This window comes from Bidens hawaiensis, unplaced genomic scaffold (assembly GCF_021521415.1).
Source record: "Bidens hawaiensis isolate Kalapana, Puna unplaced genomic scaffold, B.hawaiensis_p1.1 tig00021372_1, whole genome shotgun sequence".
NCBI lineage: Eukaryota > Viridiplantae > Streptophyta > Magnoliopsida > Asterales > Asteraceae > Bidens > Bidens hawaiensis.
This window is the reverse complement of record NW_027493317.1, coordinates 21,937-44,534: the sequence shown is the minus strand read 5'-3', so window position 1 is coordinate 44,534 and position 22,598 is coordinate 21,937. Positions and strand designations below refer to the sequence as shown.

At 35.6% G+C, this 22,598-nt stretch overlaps 1 protein-coding gene across 1 annotated transcript; it reads right to left on the bottom strand.

Moving 5' to 3' along the window:
• Window positions 1–1,825: 1,825 nt before the first annotated feature.
• Window positions 1,826–3,375, bottom strand: LOC143563355 (membrane protein PM19L-like). Its single transcript, XM_077050913.1, has 4 exons — window positions 3,121–3,375; window positions 2,824–3,034; window positions 2,630–2,678; window positions 1,826–1,948 (listed from the first exon to the last, which is right to left on the bottom strand). The coding sequence occupies exons 1-4, from the start codon at window positions 3,242–3,244 to the stop codon at window positions 1,877–1,879; spliced, it is 456 nt and encodes a 151-aa protein (XP_076907028.1). The 5' UTR covers window positions 3,245–3,375; the 3' UTR covers window positions 1,826–1,876.
• Window positions 3,376–22,598: the final 19,223 nt, after the last annotated feature.

Genomic DNA, 22,598 nt, shown 5'->3' with positions numbered 1-22,598 from the left:
TTGGTAACTCCATTGGTAACCGTTTGGAACTTGAAGATTGTTAGGGTTATTCCATCGTTGAAGAGAAGGCTTATCTCTGTTAGTCAACTAGATGAACTAGGCATGGAAGTAAAGTTTGGTGGAAGTAAATGAAAGGTAACTAAAGGTAGCCTGGTTATTGCTCGTGGAAACAAGTATGGTTCATTATACATGGTGGAAGTACCTATTGAGGGAAGTATGACTGCCCCTCAAAACAAAGTTGGGTTCGCTGAGTCGAATGGGCAAAATAAGGTTTAATTTGCAAGAGTAGAGTTTGGTGCCAAGGTGATTCAATCTGAGCGGGGTCGGAGGTCTAAAATAGGTCAGGGTTTGGTGACAGTGGGAGCGCAGGTTGTGTTCCGGAAATAGTTACAAAACAACGTTGGGTTTTGAAGACCGATATTCCGATTTATAAATCTCTCCTGTTGAACTCTTTCTAAACGAGGATAGTGGAAATGGTTCTCGGGTTATCTCTGAAACTGGTGGATCGTGCGTATCAGTTGAGATAGAGGACGGATCAGTTTTGGCTGATGAGTTGGGGCTCGATGGAGCTTCAACTAACCCTTCTGGTACTTGATGTTGAAGGGGGTTCTTGCAACTAGGTGGTAAGTCTTAGCTTGTTTATGGGAACTAGAAGCTTGGAAAACTTGTTAATAAAGATTACAGATATTACTGATGACTGGGTTGCATTGTACTTGAATGGCGGGCTAGAGTTTATCTCAACGCCTTTAAGTGGGAGATTGTTAGGATTAGTGAAGGTTTTTGAGTCGGGTTCGTTGGTTGACGATTAGAAGACATAAGTGGGCGGCCCACTTAATTATGAAGGATGACCCATTTGGAGTTTTCTTAGTCCCTACTCTATTAAACCTAATTGTTATCTATATATACCTAGTCATGTATTGTAATATTTTGTACCGTGCTTTAGAAAATACCCTAGTTGTAGCCCGTGGACGTAGGTCGCCTTGACCAAACCATGTAAAATCCCGTGTCTCTTATTTATTGCTTTCGTTTGTGCGTGTGTGTTTGTGTTTCCGCTGCGTACCGACTTTGTTTAATACCTGACAGATTCCACCCATCAGAAGGCTGAATCAGGAGCAATTATCAATATAGAGGGGAAGGACACACCGATAAGAGTCAGAAAGAGATGACAACAAACCACCAAGAAACGGCAGTCCACAGTAGGCATAAAAGATAAGTCGCAAATCACATGCTACACAAATGGGAAACTTGCATATGCACTATGCTGTGTGTCCAAATAGGAAACATAAGAGTATCGAGTCATGTTTAGTCGAAACATAACAAGATAAATCTGCACTTTTAGTTTGCCTAGACAAGAAGAGAAAAATTGAAAATCAGTCTTATGATACGATTGAAGCAAGTCGTGTGATGAAACACCATTTATGTGAAACAAACAAAGGAGACATGAAGGAAAACTGTTGCAAATGGATAATTAAAAGGGAAATTAGCACAACACTTGAAGAAGGAGAAAAGAAACCATGGAGCAATAAAAATAAGCATGGGTTTTGACAGTTTAGGGAATCTTGGTTCAAATTATACAAACCAATCATACAATCAACGGCTAAACTCGTGTAAAATCAAAACAAATAAAATTATATCAACCCATACTATCTATGGCTAAACTTGTATAACATCAAAATAAATAAAAGTAAATTATTCTAGTCAAATGAGTTGTATGAGATTTTTAATCTATAAACATCACAAGTGCCAAGGCTTTTATCTTGAAGTTTTACAAACCAAACAAATAAAATCATTCAATCATAGCTTGGTATATACAATCACAAAATAAATAAACAAGTAAACAAGTAAAATAATTCAAGAATATCACGACTTCAGTTCATCATCCGTAAAGAACAAGCGTATAGAGGAATTGAGTAACTGAAAGGATAATCGTAAATGCCTCCAATGTTTTCTGTAAATAACATGTGAAAATATAGAATATCATAGGTCTAGTACATATAAAGTATTATCTTTGAAATAAAAATTGTCAAGAACAAAAGAAGCAGGATATGATATGTTAATGTCAAAAATGCTGCCATATTTTCACGGTTTTTGCGCCCTTAAATATTGGTAAAGTCTCGGGTTGTAAAAGAATCGTAAATGCCAGGTTGGGTTTGGGCCCGGCTTGATTCAATTCGTTTATCGTAACGGGCTGAAATATTGAGCTTAAGCTTGGGTTATCTAAAAGCTCGAGTCAACTCTTTTATTTTTTCAAATTTTATATTCTTTTATTATGAAAACAAATAAAAGTAACGCGTGCATAATTTTGGCTATAGTTTTCTATTGTAATTAATACTGTATAATTAAAAGGCTTTATCTTGGGTTATAATTTATATAGTTTGGGTTATAATTTGGGCTATATATAACATTTTTTTTTAATTTATATAGTTTGGGTAAATTACACGAGTCAAACAAGCGAGCCAACAAAAGAGTAACCTAATAAGCGAGCCTAGTAACTTGGCTCGGGCTTCGCTTGTTTACAAACGAGCATATATCAAACGAGGCTCGAGCCACGAGCCTTTTGGATATCAGCTTGGAAATCGCGTTTGTGTGATTTTCCCAAAGTAAAATATTTTCCTTCAAGATAACTTACCAGCGTTGCATTTCTACTGCCTTCAAGCTCAATTTCCTTCCATGCAAATCTGCCCATGCATTAATAACATATTTAGTATATAAGTTTCAAAAATGTTCAAAATAAAAAAGAAAGAAAATTGAATATGTATGATTTCGATGAAATCATGTAAATATTTAAAGAGAAAGTCACAAGATTGAGGATATAATTAATACCCCATGGCAAGCATAGTTAGTGCCCATGCAATAACAGCAGCAGAAGCCGCCCCAGCGTGTTCGGACGAACGCATAACATCAAAGCCTGAAATAGACGACGCGACCCCAACAACACCCGCGATCAAAGCAAATATCACAAAGAAACCAGTTGCTGCATTTCCAATTGGGAAGTATATCGGTGAGAAATGAGCCCGTAACTCCAACGTTGGACCTATTTACAACACATAAACAAACCCTACAACAAAAATAAAAGGTTATATATAAAAAAATAGATATAGGGTTTAAGGAGACGAATACCGATGAAGAACCCCTCATCAATAGCTCGGTTCATTGCCCAACCACTGATGCCTAGAAGCACGATGTACATGGCGAAATTGAGGATCATAAGGAGGGATGCCATCGATCTCATATCATTAGCCATTTTTGTTGGCTACAAGGATGTAAACTTGTGTGTGTTTGTAAGATAAAGATATGTTGTGTTTGTTTTTTTGGGATGTTTAATTGTTTATAAGCATGTGGTTTGGATATTCTTTTCATGTTAAAGGTGATTGCTTTGGTTTCAAGGCAAGGTAGTTTAAGATTCTTGTCTCTTTTGATCGAGATTCTTTGGTTAAGACTTTTGCTCAACTTCCTTTGGAACAACTTTATGCACATAAACCTTATAATACGTACAAGCGAGATTGTGTGACCAGACATAATATAACATAAAATGATGAAGATACCTATAATTAAAATGTTACTTAAGTTTTGATGGCACGTGAAACCTATAAAAAGGTAAAATAATATTAGAGAAGGGGAAGAAAAAATAATAAGCTAGATTTATGGATATATGACTTCAATCCGGATGGTAAGACTGATTAAGTAGAGACAATGCTTAGTCCTTCATCTTTATGAGTAGGACTGACTCACCTACATAGGTCTTATGTTACCTCATGCGTCGTTTTTATATTACTTTACCATTAAATTAAAAACGATTACAATAAAGTGGCAGACAAATTGGCAACAAGCTGTGCCGCAACCCCCTTTGAAATAGCAAAGTCAATCCTACTGAAAACGAAGCTTTGGGACCTAGGAGCCGAAGAGATACAATGTACGACACGTTGAACCCTACTCAAAAATTTCATAGCATCTGGCAAGAAAACCTAATGTATCAAAAGCAAATGCGTCTACGGTTGCGAGTATTTCTTCTAGTAATACTCGTCACAGCCGTGTATATTAGCTATGGTTCCTCGAGTGTCCTTCCGGTTCGGGCCTTGTCGTACAATGTGAAATTGGTATGCCTTCTTTCACTTCGAGTCAGGGGTCTTGATTGCGTCTAATTGTGCTAAGGTTGTGGTCAGTGTGAAAAATTCTTCGTGGGCCACATCCTCTGAGTACATATTTTTTGAAGAATATGATATGTTGAGGTTTGCCAAGGATGACATCGATTCAGAAGTCGCGTTATGATTCGATGCCTCATTTTGAGGTTCCTGGTATGATAACCACAATGAAGATGATACTCAAAAGAAAAGTGGTTTCTTGGTGGTGAATTCAAGTTTAAGGACTGTAGAACGATTAGAGACAATGAGAAAGACTGAAGCAGTGAGTGACATATGTTAGTGCAAAAGCCAAAACTTAATTATGTGGTAATTACTTTCGTTCTTTTGACGTTTTGCTTATATTTTATATCGGGCCTACCGGCCGTAAGGGGTCTAGGGACAAGCCTTAAAGGGCTTGTCAATTTCTTGAGTATTAAACTCAATTTATGGGTATTTATGGCATTGATACCAATTTATGGGCATTTATGGCGGAAGACATGTAAAAATGTCGATCAATTTCTTGAGTATTAAACTCAATTTATGGGTATTTATGGCGGAAGACATGTAAAAATGTCGATGTACCAATTTCTTGAGTATTAAACGATTTGTGGGATCGTTTTTATTGGACATAAAGTCTTTATTTATTGTCTTGTTTTGACTAAGTTTTTGATTGGAAATCATTTAGTTTCGATCAAGACTTATCGAGTCTTGTTTTAGAAATCAGATATTTGTAAAAGTGCTTAAGGAGAGATTATAATAAATACTTTTGAAGTATTTAACAGTCATAAAATAAACCATACATTTTCTTCTTATCTAGCTAAGTAAATCTCTTAAGTTGAATTTTTCAAGTGACCAACCCAACCAATTTGTTCCCTACGGCCTCCTGCCTTAATGGTACTCTTATGGCTCCAGGGCTCCATGTTTTACGAAATTCTTAAAGATGAACATGATGGATAATAGGAACTGATATATTTATTTCATAACTGTTCTTCCCTGGGGAAGAACTTCTTGGTAATTACATAATACTCTCCTTTAGCAAGGAGATTACTCACTAACACACATGATTGATATTACAAGTAGAGAGAAGAGAAAAAAAACTAGATGAGGATGCCCAAACTAAAAATCATTCCCCTTTATATAGGAGGAGAAAATTTATACAATGGACTAAAATGCCCTTATAATTTCGTCATGCATGACGTTTTTAGTCGACATACCATGTGTTGGGTTCAGTTCTCTTCTCTGGTGTCTTCGTCAGAGTAATAGCTGTAAAGATGAGAGCTTTATTTTATTTTGTACCGCTTGAACAGTATTGGCAGTTATGATTTTCAAATGCGCTGAAGCTTCTGACATAGCTTTTCTTTAGTGACTAGTCCTGCTTCTACTTTATTAAAGATGATTCTCTTTTCCATATTTTCTAAAGCTTCTTTCTCGTGCTTTGGTAGTGGAATACCACTGAAGCTGGTGATTATGCAGTGGTGACTGTAACAGTTCACTTTATTAAAGCTTTCGGCTTTTATCTTCTGCAAATTTTCGAGAATTTTTAGAAGACTCTTGACTCTTATTTCAACCCAGTTGCTCGGGTCTTCATATTTTTCTTCCATGACTTTGGATGGATTTACTGTTCTTGTTTTAGCAAGACCGATTTCTAGATGATGGTAGCTTTGGAAGGTTTTTCCTTGATACCAATTTAGGAGTGTAGAAGTACACTTAATGAAGATGTTAGTGTCTTTTGCTGCTACAATCTTTTTGCGAAAATTTTTAATAGCTTTCTTAATTCCTTCAGCCATTAAACTAATTTATTGTAAATTAGATGCAGGGTAAATATACTTAACTAACCCAGCATAGAATGCTAAGGAGATAAGTTCTAGGCTTGCGCCTGGACAAAAGACAATTAAACTTTTAGTAACCTTATCTTCTGTGTAAATGTGCTTGGACTCGAAGTCATTTTGACTTAAAGACCGCGCTTTAGACCATAATGATCTAAATTCATCAAGAGATACAATATCTTGGGATTCTTCTTCTTCTTTCTCTTCATAAATTTTTAATTTTGAGAGAAATGGGGAAACTTTTCTGAACTCAACAGTTCTTTCTTGTTTTCCTGGTTTTAAGGGTTTAGGAAAGATTGTTACCTTCAAAGGTATTTCTCTTTTTCCAAGATTTGCTGAATAGCGAGTGGCTTCTTGTTGGGCTTGTGCTAGCGTCCCAAACGTTTCGGCTATTTTGGCCTTCAAACCCCCTCCCCAATAATCTTGAGAAGCGTCTGTTTCAATGATTAAAAAATCATTTTCTTTTGGTAGATAAAGTTTTGGAAAACTGGTTAAGTTTTTCTTTATCTTTCTAATATAATCTGTATCAGATAGTCTCTGATGTGCTAAAAGTAGTAAAATAATTATTAACTAAAATTATACTAATCTAGACACTAAGTAATACTCTAGACCCTTAAACTTAACTTAAACTACTAACCGGCAAGTGAACCGATCGACTCTAGTACAGCTAAGTAAGTACGGATATCGAACCCATGAGACTCTTTAATTACGAAACTAGCAAACAACACTGCGTGAATATTGACCTTCGACCACACGAAAAAAGTGTGGTCGTAGGCCTTTAGCCACACACATTTGGTTCAGGTCATATGTGGCCAAAGGTCGCGACACCGTGGGTATGATATGGCCACACACAGTTTTTAGTGGCCTTATGTGGTAATAAGTGTGGCTAAAAGGTATAGGCATTAGTTGCTGGCCATCAAGAAATCTCTCCAATAAGTGTGGCTAAACGGTAGAAAATGGCCACATGACTATTTACTATGAGTGACCATTGCACGTATAGAGCCACATGAATTAATGTTTCAGCCACATGAATTTAATAATAATGTGGCCAATAGGGTTGTGTTAAGCGTGCATTGTGACCTATACCGTGTGGATATAGCAAAGCAATGACCATTTAAATTTAATAATAGTGTGGCTAATTATATTATATAGACACTGGATATTACATTAAAAGTGGCTAAAAATGTTTACTTTCCACTCAAACACTCCTTTGTAAATTATAGTGTGGCTATTGTCTTACCGTTTGTCACGCATAATGTTTTTCGTAATTTAAAGTGTGGCTATTGTCAAACTTTTTGACACACATAGTGAGGTATTGTGTGGCTAATCATATCATACAGACACTGGAGGTTATTGTCAATGTGGCTAAAAATGTGAACTTGCCAGTCAAACACTCTTTTGTAGTTTGTGGTGTGGCCATTGTCTTACCGTTTGTCACACATAATGCTTTTGTAATATAAAGTGTGGCTATTATCATACTTTTGGTCACACATAGATAAATGTGGCTATTTCATAAGTTTAACAAACACAATAACATAAATTCAAAACAAGTTTACATTAACAAACCTTCACTAATAAGTTATGAATTCAAAATATTTGAAACTACTACTAATTACTACCGACCTCAAACTTTCTCATAAACTCATCAAATTGTTTTTGCCTCCTTTCTTCATTTTCCTTAAGTTCTTTTTCCATTTATTCCATTCGTTGCACTCGTTCTTCCAACTAGTTTCTTAACTTCCTTTCATCTTTTTCCATTTCGGCTCTAACTTTTTGAACCTAAAATTGTTAAAATATTAGCATCATAACTAGTAAAGGGTTAATGTGAGGTGAAACCTCAAAGCACGACTACTATCACGCACAATCACATTAGACATAATGTATATACAAACAAAAACTTGAATCGACGACTCGTTGGTGATAATAATCAATGTCAACTGTACTAAAAAGTCCTAACATGTATTCACACATTGTATCATGACAAATCAACCAAACATTCATCATACAACTTAACTTATGATCACTTAGTTCACGAGATAGATTATAGCGTGTACAAACTGATTTTATTCACTAAGAAAAGTTTTAAGTATAAATTCTACAAAATTTACCACAGTAGAATATATGAATTAGGTTTCTCAAAAAAATTTTATTATATTTTTCTCATTCATACAAAACTCATAATAATTCAACCATTACAGATATGTACCAACAATTCAGCATATTGCACAACAAACACTTGTTTAATGGTTCTATCAACTCATTAATCTAAATTGTGCAAGACCAATTGGGTTGTCTTCAAAACTCATAATACTAACTTTCAGAACTGGAAACAGCCCGTTTGGTTTTGTCATTAGGGAGTTATGGTGTCGGAAAGACAGGCCAAAATATAACTCCCCGAATCAGCTTTGACCAGTGTTTTTGTAAAATCATAAAAACTATTCATAAACGTGTCCAAAAATTACAAACTTTACCTTTCTGGAAACTAGACTCATAGTGCTATATCATAGAATCAAAAATAGTTCAGTAATCATTGTTTAACATCAAGTTACATGCCAATAAATAAACGAAAACGAATCTGCAGCAAACTGTTGTCATCAAACAAGTGAAATACATACCTTTGTAGCGATGAAAGAAGATGTACTAAGCTTCAATTACAAGAAATAACACTTAAAATTGAAAATCCCCAAACTTGGTTTTTAGGGTTCTTCACACTCAACACGAATCCGGCAAAAATCGAGATAGAATTGATGGAAACTGACACCACACGTGAATTCCTCTCGCAAAAATTATTAGATTAGAGCCCGGAATCAAAGGATTTGGTTAAGAATTAAGTGAGTTAGAGAATTAATGATTGAGAATTATGGTGGGTGTAAAGAGATGAAGAAGAATAATAAAAGAAGAAAGAATGAAGAGAAAGAAAAAAAGGTAGGTTAAATATGTGGTCAAATTAAATTTAAGAATTGGAGGGTAATTCAAAATTTTTTGAAGAAAATAGGGGGTTGAATTTAATTTGAAATTTTGAGAGAAATGAAATTAATATGAACTAAATATGAATTTAATTTATTTTTAATACTTAAAATAAAGAGTTGTTAGTGTATATATATATATATATATAACAACTAGTTAAACTTTAAATAATATAAAAATTTGTATTTTAAATATAAAAACATATAAAATAAATACAAGTGATATTTATAGTTGCTCTAAAAGAGTTGTATAAGAGTGTAGTAATCAGTGTTAACGCCTAATAAATCATACTTTCATTAGTGGGTCATACTAGTTCTTGATCGGTGTTAGTGTCCCATTATAGCATCTATCATGTCACAGTTGCTCTAAAAGAGTTGTATAGGAGTGTATTAGTCATGGTTAGGTGTTAATGCCTGAAAAACACCATACTTTCGTCAATAGGCCTTATTTGGCCTTGATTTGTGTCAATGGCCCAATATGTTATACATTCATCAATGGGACTTGATTGGTATTAGTGGTCATTATAGCATCTATCATGTCCTCGTTGCTACAAGAGGGTTGTATATGAGTGTAGTGAGCCATAGGCATGTGTCAACGCCCGATAACATGTCATACTTTAATTAATGGGCCATATTGGGCCTTGATTGTTGTTAATGGCCAATATTGTCTCTATCATGTCATAATTACGTTAACAGGTTGTATAGGAGTGTAGCGAGTCATAGTTGGTCGTCATACTTTGCATTAATGGGCCGTCTTGGGCCTTGATTGTTGTTAGTGACCCATTGTAGTCTCTATCATATCATAGTTTCTCTAAAAGGGTTGAATATGAGTTTAGTGACTCATAGTTTGGTTACGCTCAATAATATGTCATACTTTCATCAATGGGCCTTATTGGACCATGATTGTTGTTAATGGCCAGTATGGGTCTATCATGTCATAATTACGTTAACAGGTTGCATAGGAGTGTAGTGAGTCATAGTTGGTCTCATCAAATGGCGTTGATTGGTATTAGTGGCCCATTATATCACCTATCATGTCATAGTCGCTACAAGGTGGTTGTATATGAGTGTAGTGAGCCATAGTCAAGTGTCAACGCCCAATAACATGCTATACTTTTATTAATGGAACATATTGGGCCTTGATTGTTGTTAATGGCCCAATATATCTATATCATGTCATAGTTAATTTAACAGGTTGTATAGGAGTGTAGTGACTCATAGTTGGTGTTAACGCCCAGTAGCATGTCATACTTTGCATTAATGGGCCGTCTTGGGCCTTGATTGTTGTTAGTGACCCATTGTAGTTTCTATCATATCATAGTTGCTCTAAAAGGGTTGAATATGGGTTTAGTGAGTCATAGTTTGGTTAAAGCCCAATACTATGTCATACTTTCATCAATGGGCCTTATTGGACCTTAACTGGTGTTTGTGGCCCATTATAGCCTTTATCACATCATAGTTGCTCTAAGAAGGTTTTATAGGAATGTCATTAGTCATAGTTAGATGTTAATGGCCGATAACATGTGATACTTTCATCAATAGGTCTTATTGGGCCTTGTTGGTGTTAGTGGCCCATTATAGCCTTTTTCATGTCATAATCGCTCTAATGGGCCATATTAGGGCTTGTAATCTCTAAGTGGCCTATTATGGCATGTGATATGTAACTTTAGATATTTAAGGGTTATATCGTGCTATAGGGAGTCATATTAGACCATAATAGACAAAAACAACTCATACATGTCCTAATGGGCCATATTGGGCCTTGAAATCTCTAATGGCCCATTATGCATATAATTTTAAATTGTTTCTTAAGAGGTACAACTCGCCTAAACCGTCGATATACATTAAACATAGGGGTGGGTTGGGTTGGGTCGAAACGGGTTATGGGTTAGAACAGGTTAGGGTCGAAACGTATCAAGGTTGGAACGGGTCAACTAAAAAAAAGGTTGTTATGGTTCGGGTCGAAACTGGTCAGGGTCAAAAGGTTCGGGTCATAACGGGTCCGGGTCAAAATGGGTCAAGGTAGGAACGGGTCAAAACTGGTTTCGGGTCTTTTTTTTTAACAAGGACAACAGAGGAAATGTTTTAGTTTTATCATTAAAGTTTATGTTCAAGTCCAGTTCGTTTCAGCACTTAACAACTCATTTTTACAGCAAACAACATGCTAAACAGCTTGTTTCAACGATTTTTCAGTCCGTTTCAGCACTCAACAGCTCGTTTTAACAGCAAACAACATGTTAAACAGCTCGTTTCAGCAAGTTTTCAGTTTGTTTCAGCACGTAACAGCTCGTTTTTACAGCAACATCATGTTAAACAGCTCGTTTCAGCGATTTTTCAGTCCGTTTCAGCACTTAGCAGCTCGTTTCATCACTTAACAGCTCGTTTTTACAGCAAACAACATGCTAAACAGCTCGTTTCAGCGATTTTTCATTCCGTTTCAGCACTTAACAGCTCGTTTTAACAGCAAACAGCATGTTAAACAACTCGTTTCAGCAAGTTTTTAGTTCGTTTCAGCACCTAACAGCTCGTTTTTACAGCAAACATCATGTTAAACAACTCGTTTCAGTGATTTTTCAGTCCGTTTCAGCACTCAACAACTCGTTTTTACAGTAAACAACATGCTAAACAGCTCATTTCAGCGATTTTTCAGTCCGTTTCAGCACTTATCAGCTCGTCTTAACAGCAAACAGCATGTTAAACAGCTCGTTTCAGCAAGTTTTCAGTTTGTTTCAGCACGTAACAGCTCGTTTTTACAGCAAACATCATGTTAAACAGCTCGTTTCATCAATTTTTCATTCCGTTTCAGCATTTAACAGCTCGTTTCAGCACGTTTTGACCAGTTTTGCAACAATTCAGCAATAAAAAATCAGCAGTTCAGCTCGTTTTTGCCCGTTTCAGCAGGTTACATAACCAATACTTCAAAACGTTTTGTGTTTTCAATCATGAAAACAAGTATAGGCAAGCGTTTAGTGTTTTCAAAACCAGTTTGCAAGTATGTCTGTGTTTTCAATCCAAAACCTAGTGTCACGTGTAATAGAGTTTTCTCAAAACCAAATGAATGCATTTGACTCGCTAACTGTTACATAGTACAAGTGTTTTAAGTTATGAGAGTATGTTCAACAACACATGACTCTAAGACCCACGTATGAACTCACACACAAACACAAACTTGACCCGACGAATCGTTGGTGATAATAAGTAATGTCAACAGTACCGAAAGTCCTAACATGTATCCACACATCATATCATGGCAATGCAACCAAATATTCATCATACAACTTAACTTATGATCATTCAGTTCACGAGACAGATTCTGGCATGTACAAACTGATTTTATTCACAAAGAAAAGATTAAGGATAAATTCTACAAAATTTACCACAGTATGATATATGAATCAGGTTTCTCAAACAATTTTTATTATATTTTTCTCAAGAATAGAAAACTCACAATAATTCAACCATTACAAATAGGTACTAACAGTTCAGCAGATTGTGCAACAAAAACTAATTTAATGGTTCTATCAACTCATTAAACCAAATTGTGTAAGACCAATTGAGTTATCTTTAAAACTCATAATACTAAGTTCCAGAAGTGGTACCAACCCATTTGGGTTTGTCATTAGGGAGTTATGGTGTCCGAAAAATGGACCAGAATATAACTCCCCGAATCAGCTTTGACATATGTTTTTGTAAAATCATAAAAGGAATTCAACACTCATCCAAAAATTACAAAATTTACCTTTCTGGAAACTAGACTCAAAATACTATATCCTAAATTCAACAATCGATCAATAATCATCGTTTAACAGCGAGTTACAGACCAATCAATAAATGAGAACGAATATGTCAGCCAACTGTTCTCAACAAAACTCAAACCCTAGCATGTTTATGACATGGGTTCTAATTAATTATGTTAAAAACCCCCGTTAGAAAATATAGATCCAACAATTATAAAAAGTAAAGATTCAAAAACGTCACTTGCAACTTGTATCAAGATTGTTTAAATTAAAACGAATACTAATCGATTAAATCCAAGAACTAATTGCTTACATTCAAACCCTAGAACACCCAATTTCTCAAAATTAAAGTATAAATCACCTACCTAACCAAGATGAGCTTCAATCGATGTTAATGAGTGATGAAAGTATTAGCAACAGGTGATGGATTAGGGTTCAGATTGGTTACTAAATGGTGGATGTCTGGTCACACAAAAGAATTAAAATGTGGCTATTAATTATCAATAGTCACACTTTTGTTTTAATGTAACTGTTAGCTTTTAGCCATACATAAAAATTTATAAGTGGCTATAAAATAATGCTTTATGGTCACATAAACCCCTTAAGTATTACCACATGTATAAGCTTTTAGCCACATATGAAACAATTAAAGTGGGGCCATTAACTACTAACGGTCAAACGTTTTGTTTGTTGTCACCGTTAACTTTTAGCCACATATAAAACTTATAAGTGGCTAACAAACAATACTCTATGGTCACATATACCCGTAAGTGTGGCCACATGTATTAGTTTTTAACCACATCGTTATTAAACTACTGTGAGCGTAGATCATATTTGGCCATAATTTACTATGTGTGGCTAGTAAAAGTCACATTTTTTTATGAAAGTGTGGCTAACGGTTTCGAACAACTGTGTTTTTTATCACACGAATTGAAAAGGTGTGGCTAAATGTTCCAGCAGGTGTGATTTTTTGCCACAAAAATCTAATTTATGTGGCTAAAGGTTCTAACAGGTGTATTTTTAGTTCTAAAAGGTGCGTTTTTAGTCACACAAATAACAAATGTGTGGCGAAAGCGACCTTTAGCCACACATTTAGACCGAGGTGTGGCAAACCGCCCAGAGCATGTGTGTGGCCAAAAGCCAATATTCACGTAGTGAAAGACTCAACTACAAGACATGACTATTTATTAATAATATTTGAGGGGGAGTTTAATACTAATAATTAAAACTCTAAATAATAATTAACTTACTAATAATTAACTAATGATTACTTAACTATTAAACTAATAATAAACTAATTAAAAAACCCTAATTAATATAATAATAATAAAACATAATCATAACCATAAACTAATTAATTAATTAATAAAACCTTTAACATAATTACTTTTAAACTAATAAACAATTTAGAAAACTTAGATTAATTCAGATGACAAAGGTAACTACCCATGCTAGAATCCTCAAAGTTACGGTTATTAATTAAATGAAAAACTCAAGTTATGGAACTGGGATCATAAAATAGACACTGGACAGAAAACCCGAACAGGACCCTTGTACTTCAAGAAGATGCCTATGGATTTCTAACAAGTTTTAAGACTCACCATTTTTATGGATTAAACTTCCTTACGGTTATTTAATAGCTTATGTCTAAGTATCTTTTATGACGAAAACCTACCTTACAGCGCGGAATTCAAATATAGCAAAGCAGACTCAATTAATTTAATAGACTAATCTGACAATCAAACCTAGACGGACTCCTTACGAAGAACTAAATCTAGCAATCCCGACAAGCAAAGATCTATCAATAGCCTATCACCTTACAGCTTTTTAGACTAGCAGCTCACTTTTATCTGTTTAATTGATTTTATTGTTTCTATGATTTTAATCGATATTAATCACAAACTAGTCAAGAACACACAGTAAATTACCTAACAAAACCATATCCTATGAAACAATCAACAAGGGCAATGTGAACCAATAAATTCAAGTAAACAAAACCAAGCAATCAAACGCATCAAGTAAATCAAAACTCAACAGTTTACTTAGAATATAAAATCCATAACGAAACGAAATCCAAACAAAATCAAACTAAACTAAGGTTCATCACGACCTAGGTAGTTTATGGAATTTAGCCTAGCATCATAAAGTCTAAATCAAACAAAACAAGTAATACTGAAAACATGGTGAAAATATAAAGAACGTAAAATCGAAGATGATAAAACCCGTAAACTTCAAACGTGAACGTGTAGCTCTTCATCGGCTGTCTTCTTGCCTTCAAAATCACCACGAAACTCGAAAGATAGCTCCAAGAACTCTAAAATTCGGCTAGGATCTTCAGGTTATATTCAGGTTTAAATTTAAGATGTTTAAATACCCAATACAAGGCCCAACAAGTAATAAAAAACGAAATTAAAAATCCTCCAGCTTTGCCTAGCAGCCGCGCGACGGGCTTTGGCCTCCCCGGTCAAGCAACGTGGCGTGCTCCACCAAGGGGGGCGGTCAGACCGGCCCGGTCTGACCAGTTCTCTGTTCTGACTCCTTCTGATGCGTTCCGGATCTCCGTTTTGGCTCTTTTTAGCTCGTCTTTTGTCCTTTTTATCATGATCAACTCCCGGAACCTACGACACATAAAAGTGTTAGTAGTATACAAATCTCGACTAAAAATGAATAAAAACAATTAAAATATACATGGGAAACATAAACATTTAGCATTATATCAGTTTCCATTCCCATACATAATCCTTTTTTTAATTTTACCTGCAGTGGGTTTCTAAGCTCTGCAAGTTTAGGAATATAGCTTTCTGCATAAATTAAAATACCTAAAAATCGTTGAAGATGTTTTTTGTCTTCTAAAACATCTGGAAACTTATGTAAATTTTCCAAGATATTTTTTTGTGGACAATGAGTCCCTTGGTCTATTTCAAGACCTAAAAAGTTTATCTTTGTTTTGAAAAGATTAGCTTTCTTTTTTGACAAGATAATTCTATATTTTTCTATTGTCTTTAAGACTGATAAAACATGAAAATAGTGATTATCTTCGGAGTTTGAGAAAACTATGATATCGTCAACATAGACGGTACAATAATTTTCTAAACCTCTTAAAGCATTTTGCATGTGTCTCTGGAATATTCTTGGTGCTTGTTTAACCCAAAAGGAACTACCTTCCATTGGTAATGACCATCAGGACATGTAAATGCCATCAGCAACTGAGACTCTTCATCTAAGAGTACCTGCCAGAAACCACTTTTGCAATCGAAAGTAGAAAAATAAGTTTTTCCCCTTAAGAGTGTTATTAATTCCTACATGCAAGGCAGATTATGACTATCGCCTTTGGTAGCTGCATTAATTGCTTTATAGGTAACTACCATTCTCTTTTTTTCTCTTCTTTTTTCAGCTTCATTTTCCACTAAGAATGCTGGAGACATGTGAGGTGATTTACTTGGGGTAATAAGTTTTAAGTCAAGTAATTCCCTGATCTGTCTGCTAAATTCTTCTCTGTCCTGTGGACTGTACTTCATGGGTTTTACCCTGTTTACAGTTTTAGGATCAATTAGTTCTATTGATGCTTTCATCCATTTCTTACATACTCTTTCAAGTAGTTATTCTATTTTTTGGTATTTTTATATTTCAAGAAAATATTTTTCGAGAAAATATTTTTCATCTTGCTTTATAACCTCTTGAGTTATTAGTACCTGGGATTTTTTTTGTTTTTGAATCTTTTTTCATTGATTCTAGAAAACCTGGCTTTCCAACATGAAAAGCTTTTGTTATCTTTTTGATCAAAATCATTTCTTGATTAAGGTGAAAATATATTCTATCTAACCATTGGGTGAAAGACCCATATAGTTGAAAGAAATTATTTCCAAGGAGTATATCTATTCATGTTTCCTGTTGATAAATTGTAGGAATTGGGAATGGTTCTCCTGATAAATACACTATAAGGTTTCTACAAACCTTATTTAATTTAATTGTATCTTAATTTGCAATTGTCACTTTGATGTCTTTGTGAGTATTATCCCATAGATCATCAGGTATAACATGTTTGCTTGCTAGGCAGAGACTTGTCCCTGTATCTACATAACAATATAGAGTTATTACCTTATATCATTTTAGGAAAATCTTTCCTTTGATATAAACGGAATTTAGATTATTTATATTTAAATAAACTAATTCATTTTTATTTTGAAGATTTTTACAAAAAGGTATATTGGCTGGGTCTTCATCTTCATCCCCACATTTAAAAGTTTTATTCATCTCGGACTATTAGAGCTAATGTAACTATCTGAAGATGAATCATATTATATTTCAAATGAAAATACCTGCATATAGTGATCGAAAATATCTTCTGAAGGATAATATCCCTCTATTTCTGCTTCAGAAATGAGTTTTACCTTTTCTGGGAACTTCTGTGTATTAGGACATTCGTTGGCATAATGTCCCTCTTCAGAACATATCCAACAACGACATTTTTTCTTTCCTTAAGGACAAACCTTAGGTTTTTCTTTTGAAAAGTATTTTCCATGAATGAATTTTCTTTTCTTAGGTTTCCAAAACCTTCTTTTGGTTCTGTATTTTCTTTTATATTTCTTTTTGAAATAAATTTTTTTTCTCCTGATCACAACCGAAAGATAATTAAGGTGTTTCAGTGAGTATATTGCAACAACTTTTGTTAAATTTCTTTAACTGTTTTTGCTTGTTGGAAAAGTCGTTGTAAACAACAATTTCTTCCTTAACAATTCTTGTAGCAAATCCTAGTGAGTGCATTGTTAAGTTGTTCTTTTCTTTGTTCCATCGTTCTTTGGCTGTTGGTGCATGATGTCAGTAGTTTAGTGTCGAGTGTCTGTAATCGTGTTAGTTAGATTTGTGTTTTGTATGTAAGCGAAGTTATCACAAGTTCGCTAGTTATAGGCGAACTTGTGGAACAAGCGAAGTTAGGAACAACTTCGCCTGAACTTACCAGGCGAAGTTGTCGCCTATATATTCAGCTAGGTTACGGCTTAGAGGAAGATGATCGAGAGAGTTGATGTTTTGAGAGTTTGTATTCAAGTCAGAGAGTTTGTACTCAGTGATCATAGTATCACGTGTTTACGGTTGAAATACAACGTGTGTTTGATTATCGTATCGTGTGTTAGCTCGTATCGTTTTCTATACTCGTAACGTCTTACGTAGGGATTCCGCACCTACGTAGAACGCGATATCTCGTGTAGATCCGGCTGGGAACCTACAATTGGTATCAGAGCATTTGCTCGATTGTGTGGTTTGGGATTATCACGCGGGTGTAGAAATCGTTCCGTTCGACTATTCGCGGGACGAGTTTTCTGAGTTTTTGTGTCCTACTCACCTCCTACAATCATAAACAACCCATAACACCTTCACAAACCTCGTAAAATCCATAAATCTAACCTGCATATTCATCGTGTTCATCAGGTGAAGTTGCCGTCACTGTTCGTAGGGTTTCGGCGAAGATATAAGGTTAAGCGAAGTTATCCACAACTTCGCCTACCTTCTCAAATTCGCTTATCTCAAGCGAAGTTACCCACAACTTCGCCTACTTCACAAGTTCGCTTACCTTAAGCGAAGTTATACACAACTTCGCCGAATCAGGCGAATTTAAAAAGGAAGCGAAGTTCAGAATCATCGAAGTTCAGACTTAAGCGAAGTTATCCTCAACTTCGCCTACTGTACTGTTTAAAATAAAATTTTTATTTTTTCGAGTTTCTTTGGGTTTCGTGAAAGATGTCGTCAATCAACATTACGGAACTAGTTAAGATGGAAGTGGAAGCAGGTTCGGCTACAAAGGCACCGAAGATGCTTAAGAAAACTGATTATGTAGCGTGGAAAGATCGTTTTGAACAATATGTCAAGTACCAAGATGCTAAGATGTGGGTATGCATACAAGATGGTTACATTCCACCTACTACTGAGTATGAGGGTCGTGATCAGATCAAGAAATACAAAGAGATGGAAGAAGAAGAGAAGAAAATGTATGAGGCCGAAAGCAAAGCTCATGCAGCAATTACAATGGCTCTTCCACAAGAGATTCTGCACACTTTCAGAAAGTATAAAACTGCCAGAGAGCTTTGGGAAGCGCTTGAAAATCGGTTTGAGGGCAATGTGGGAATTCGTGCATCGAAGATTAAACTTCTAAAAACCCAATTCTCGGTCTTCAAGTATCTGAAGAATGAATCACTTGATGATATCATCACTAGATATTATCATCTGATGACTGAACTCAGCAACTATTCAATTGTTTATAAAGAAGATGAGATTGTTGAAAAGCTTCTTGATGCTCTCCCACCTAAATGGGAGATGTATACTGTGTTGATGAGAGAAGACAAAGACTTTGCTGACTATGACCTGGAGACAGCAGTTAACAAGCTAAGAACGTTTGAACTGAACATGGTACGAAAGGAGACACCTACCGATCAGGTTCAAGATCCGGGTATGTATGGTGCAAAGGTTAACTCAGGATCAAGTTCGAAAACTGAATCATCTGCTTATTACTCTAAGGGAGAGTCAGGTGCTAGCTCAACACATGAAGGACATGTATCTCTCAACATGAACGGTGATGTGTGCTTTGTAGCTGGAGGATCAAATGCTTCTCAACCTCAAGCGACCAAGAGTAGTTTTTCCCTAAGTGTTTCAAACAACAACTACTCGAAGATGCCCATGAGTGTTAAATCTGTTGAACAGCAGTTTGCTCTCTATGCATCTTTTATTGCTTCGTATGAGAATTACATTCAGGGTAAGATTGTTGATCCTGCAATTTTGGATGAAGACTAAGATCAGATCGATGCTGATGATCTGGAGGAGATGGATCTGCAGTGGCAGATGGCTATGATTGTGAGAAGGGTTAAGAGGTTCATGAAGAAGACTGGCAGGAAGTTTGTCGGTGAGAGGCCAGGGTTTGATAAGTCGAAGGTTCGCTGTTACAACTGTCAGCAGAATGGCCACTTTGCAAAAGAGTGCAAAAATGAACGTGTAGAACACAGTCAAAACAGATCTACACAGCAAAATGGTTTTCATCGTTTCTGTAATACGAGTTAGGTTCAATTAAGATCAAAACTTAAGTGGGCAACAACTCAGAGATTATGATGTCTCCTATCTATTCTCAAAGCGTATTTGGCTTTCCCCAAGTCACCCCGAATTGACCTCGACCCGTAGTGTCTGATTAAGTAGTAATTACTCTTCGATCTTAGACTCTGCTTCCAGTTCACCTTCTTGCGTCTTGATTGAGAATCATTAACATTATGAACTCTAGAATATATATATATATATATATATATATATATATATATATATATATATATATATATATATTTTAAAGTATTTACACAACTTCAGATAAACTACCGCAAGTCCCGAATCTGGATCACTGCAGTATCTTGACACGCTATCTTTACTGGAATCAGAACACTCACGGGCTCGTGTATGACTGGGTAATCGCTTTTCTGCCTATCATTCGGAAAGATATGTATGAAGACATGCTGTCACACCCTCAAAATCCACTAACGGAGTTTTACCGTCAGAGGGTGTGAACTGGCAGGATCGGAATCATTAGTTATAACCAAACCAAAGAAAAACGTTTAAATGAAAGTAAGTGCGGAAGCGTAAAACCTTAATTCAAAAGTTGCGTCACGCAGGACGACTTAAAACCAAATGTAACTGTTAAAATTAAGTTTGCAGAATAAAAGTGTTTTCATTAATGCATGCTCCTAAACCGCGCGCCCGCCTCGGCTACCTGAGAATAACATACTAAAAGTGTCAACACAAGGTTGGTGAGTTCACAAGTAAAATAAGATAAATCGTTTAGCGTTTTGCGTAACCTCGTTACGACGTTTAAATGTTGCGTAACCCCGTTACGACGTTTGAGTGTGTAACCACGTTACAGCGTTTGAGTGTGTAACCACGTTACAGCGTTTAAGTGTGTAACCACGTTACAGCGTTTAAGTGTTTTGCATTACCAGATAGTGTTATGTCAAATTATATATCGATAGGTAGCTAATCTATACAACAAGTATCGCTAAGTGGTTCGCGACAGAAGCTGACTGTTTATCAAGTGCCCGTCACCAGGTCCTCCAGACCATGGTAAGTGTTAGCCAAAATTTACACCCACTCAACCTCCAGTTGAGCTTAGCGTCGGGTGGGGTTTGTCAAACCCAGTAGTACTACCCAAAAGTGACTCGCTATTCCAAATATTAACCGGTCCGATGTGTGGGACTTCAAATGTTACGTATGCCGCTTAGCCTTTACAAGTGATATATAATTTATAACAAAATCTTTCATATGCGTTTATCTCAGAAAATATGTTTATCGGAGTATGTTATCTCCCCCAAGTGAAAAACGTTTGAATACAGTTTAAGAGTGGGGTAAGTGAACTCACTGTTTGCGAAGAATATCCGATCTAGATCACCGAGTGATGCGCGTCGTAGAAAACTCTCTAGCGTTCTAAAATAACAAAGAGATTTTCTAAGTATCGGAATGTTTATCGAGTCTCTAGACTCGGCACATAATACCTATGCACGTAACATGTTTCGTGTTTCGTTTGTGAATCGTGTGTGACTTAAACAAGTAAAATTGTGATATGATACATGAGTGAGCAATTACTTTCGTGTCACGTATTAATAACATACTTATTAGCAATTATTCCCGTAGGGGCATTTTGGTCAACAAACAAAGACTAACTAACCATTATTTCCCATAAGGGCAATTTGGTCAATTCATGGCAATCAACTAGCAACTATTCCCCGCAAGGGTATTTTGGTCAAAATACAACAATTATATAAAAACTATCATATTTCATGCATTCCTATACAACTCAGCAGCTAGTTTCGTTATGACAGAATTTCTACTTGAAAGATTGCACTAGTTTACCGATTATAACGTCTCAATTAATTTACCAAAAATTACCACAGGAGCATACATATCTTAGGTTTCCAGAACATCTTTTATCTTATTTTTATTCCATATAGATTGTTCATAATGATCAAAACATTACAGCTAACTTATATCAGTCAGATTCATGCACATCAGAATGTTATTTGTAATTCCCGTTAAACGAAAAATCCAATAAATGCAAGACCACTTGGGTTTGGTTCCTAACTCAGTGAGTCAACCTCCAGAAGTGGAACCAACCCAATTGGTCTCGTAGTTCATGAGATATAACATTTACAACATAACCTAACAGCAGGTCTAACAGCTCAGCTTTGCATCACGTTTTTGTAAAATCATAAAAGTATACTTCCACTTATCCAAAAATTACGAATTTATACTTCATAGAAACTAGACTCAACCTAGTTTACTGCAGTACCCACAATCTCAATCAATTTTCACGTTTACACTTCGTTACAGTCAGTTAAACATCGTATATACGTTCTGTCCAGAATCTGTTCACATCAAAACTCATCATAATAACAATCTATGAACTATCATGCATCCATATAACCCTCTAGACACTATAACTACTATCCATGCATATCAATCACACCATACATACAAGATTAGGGTTTGTGTTTTAATTCAAATCAAGAACAACAATCAATCATGTATCAATATCAATCTAGTTATCAATCTATTATCCAACTAACAAGAATCATAACAATCACATACATACAAGATCGGCCGATTTAGGGTTTTCACACAACCCATCAAACATCAAAATTAAACAATAAAGAGGTAAGAGATGATCAAGTATACCTTCCTAGCACCTAGTTCTTGGATTAATCTCTTGATTTGATGTGTATATGTGTGTGATGGTGGACGGCAGCCGTGGGTCAAGAGAGGGAGAGAGAGCCGATCGGTGGTGTTGTAGGTTTAGAATAATAGGTTAGGGTTTGTTTATTAGTGATATATTTATAAACAAACAAGTTACACTCTAGTCCTTCTACTTTCAAGTGTTGTTTTTCTAGAACATTCTATCCTAACTTGCACATAATCATGACAATAATA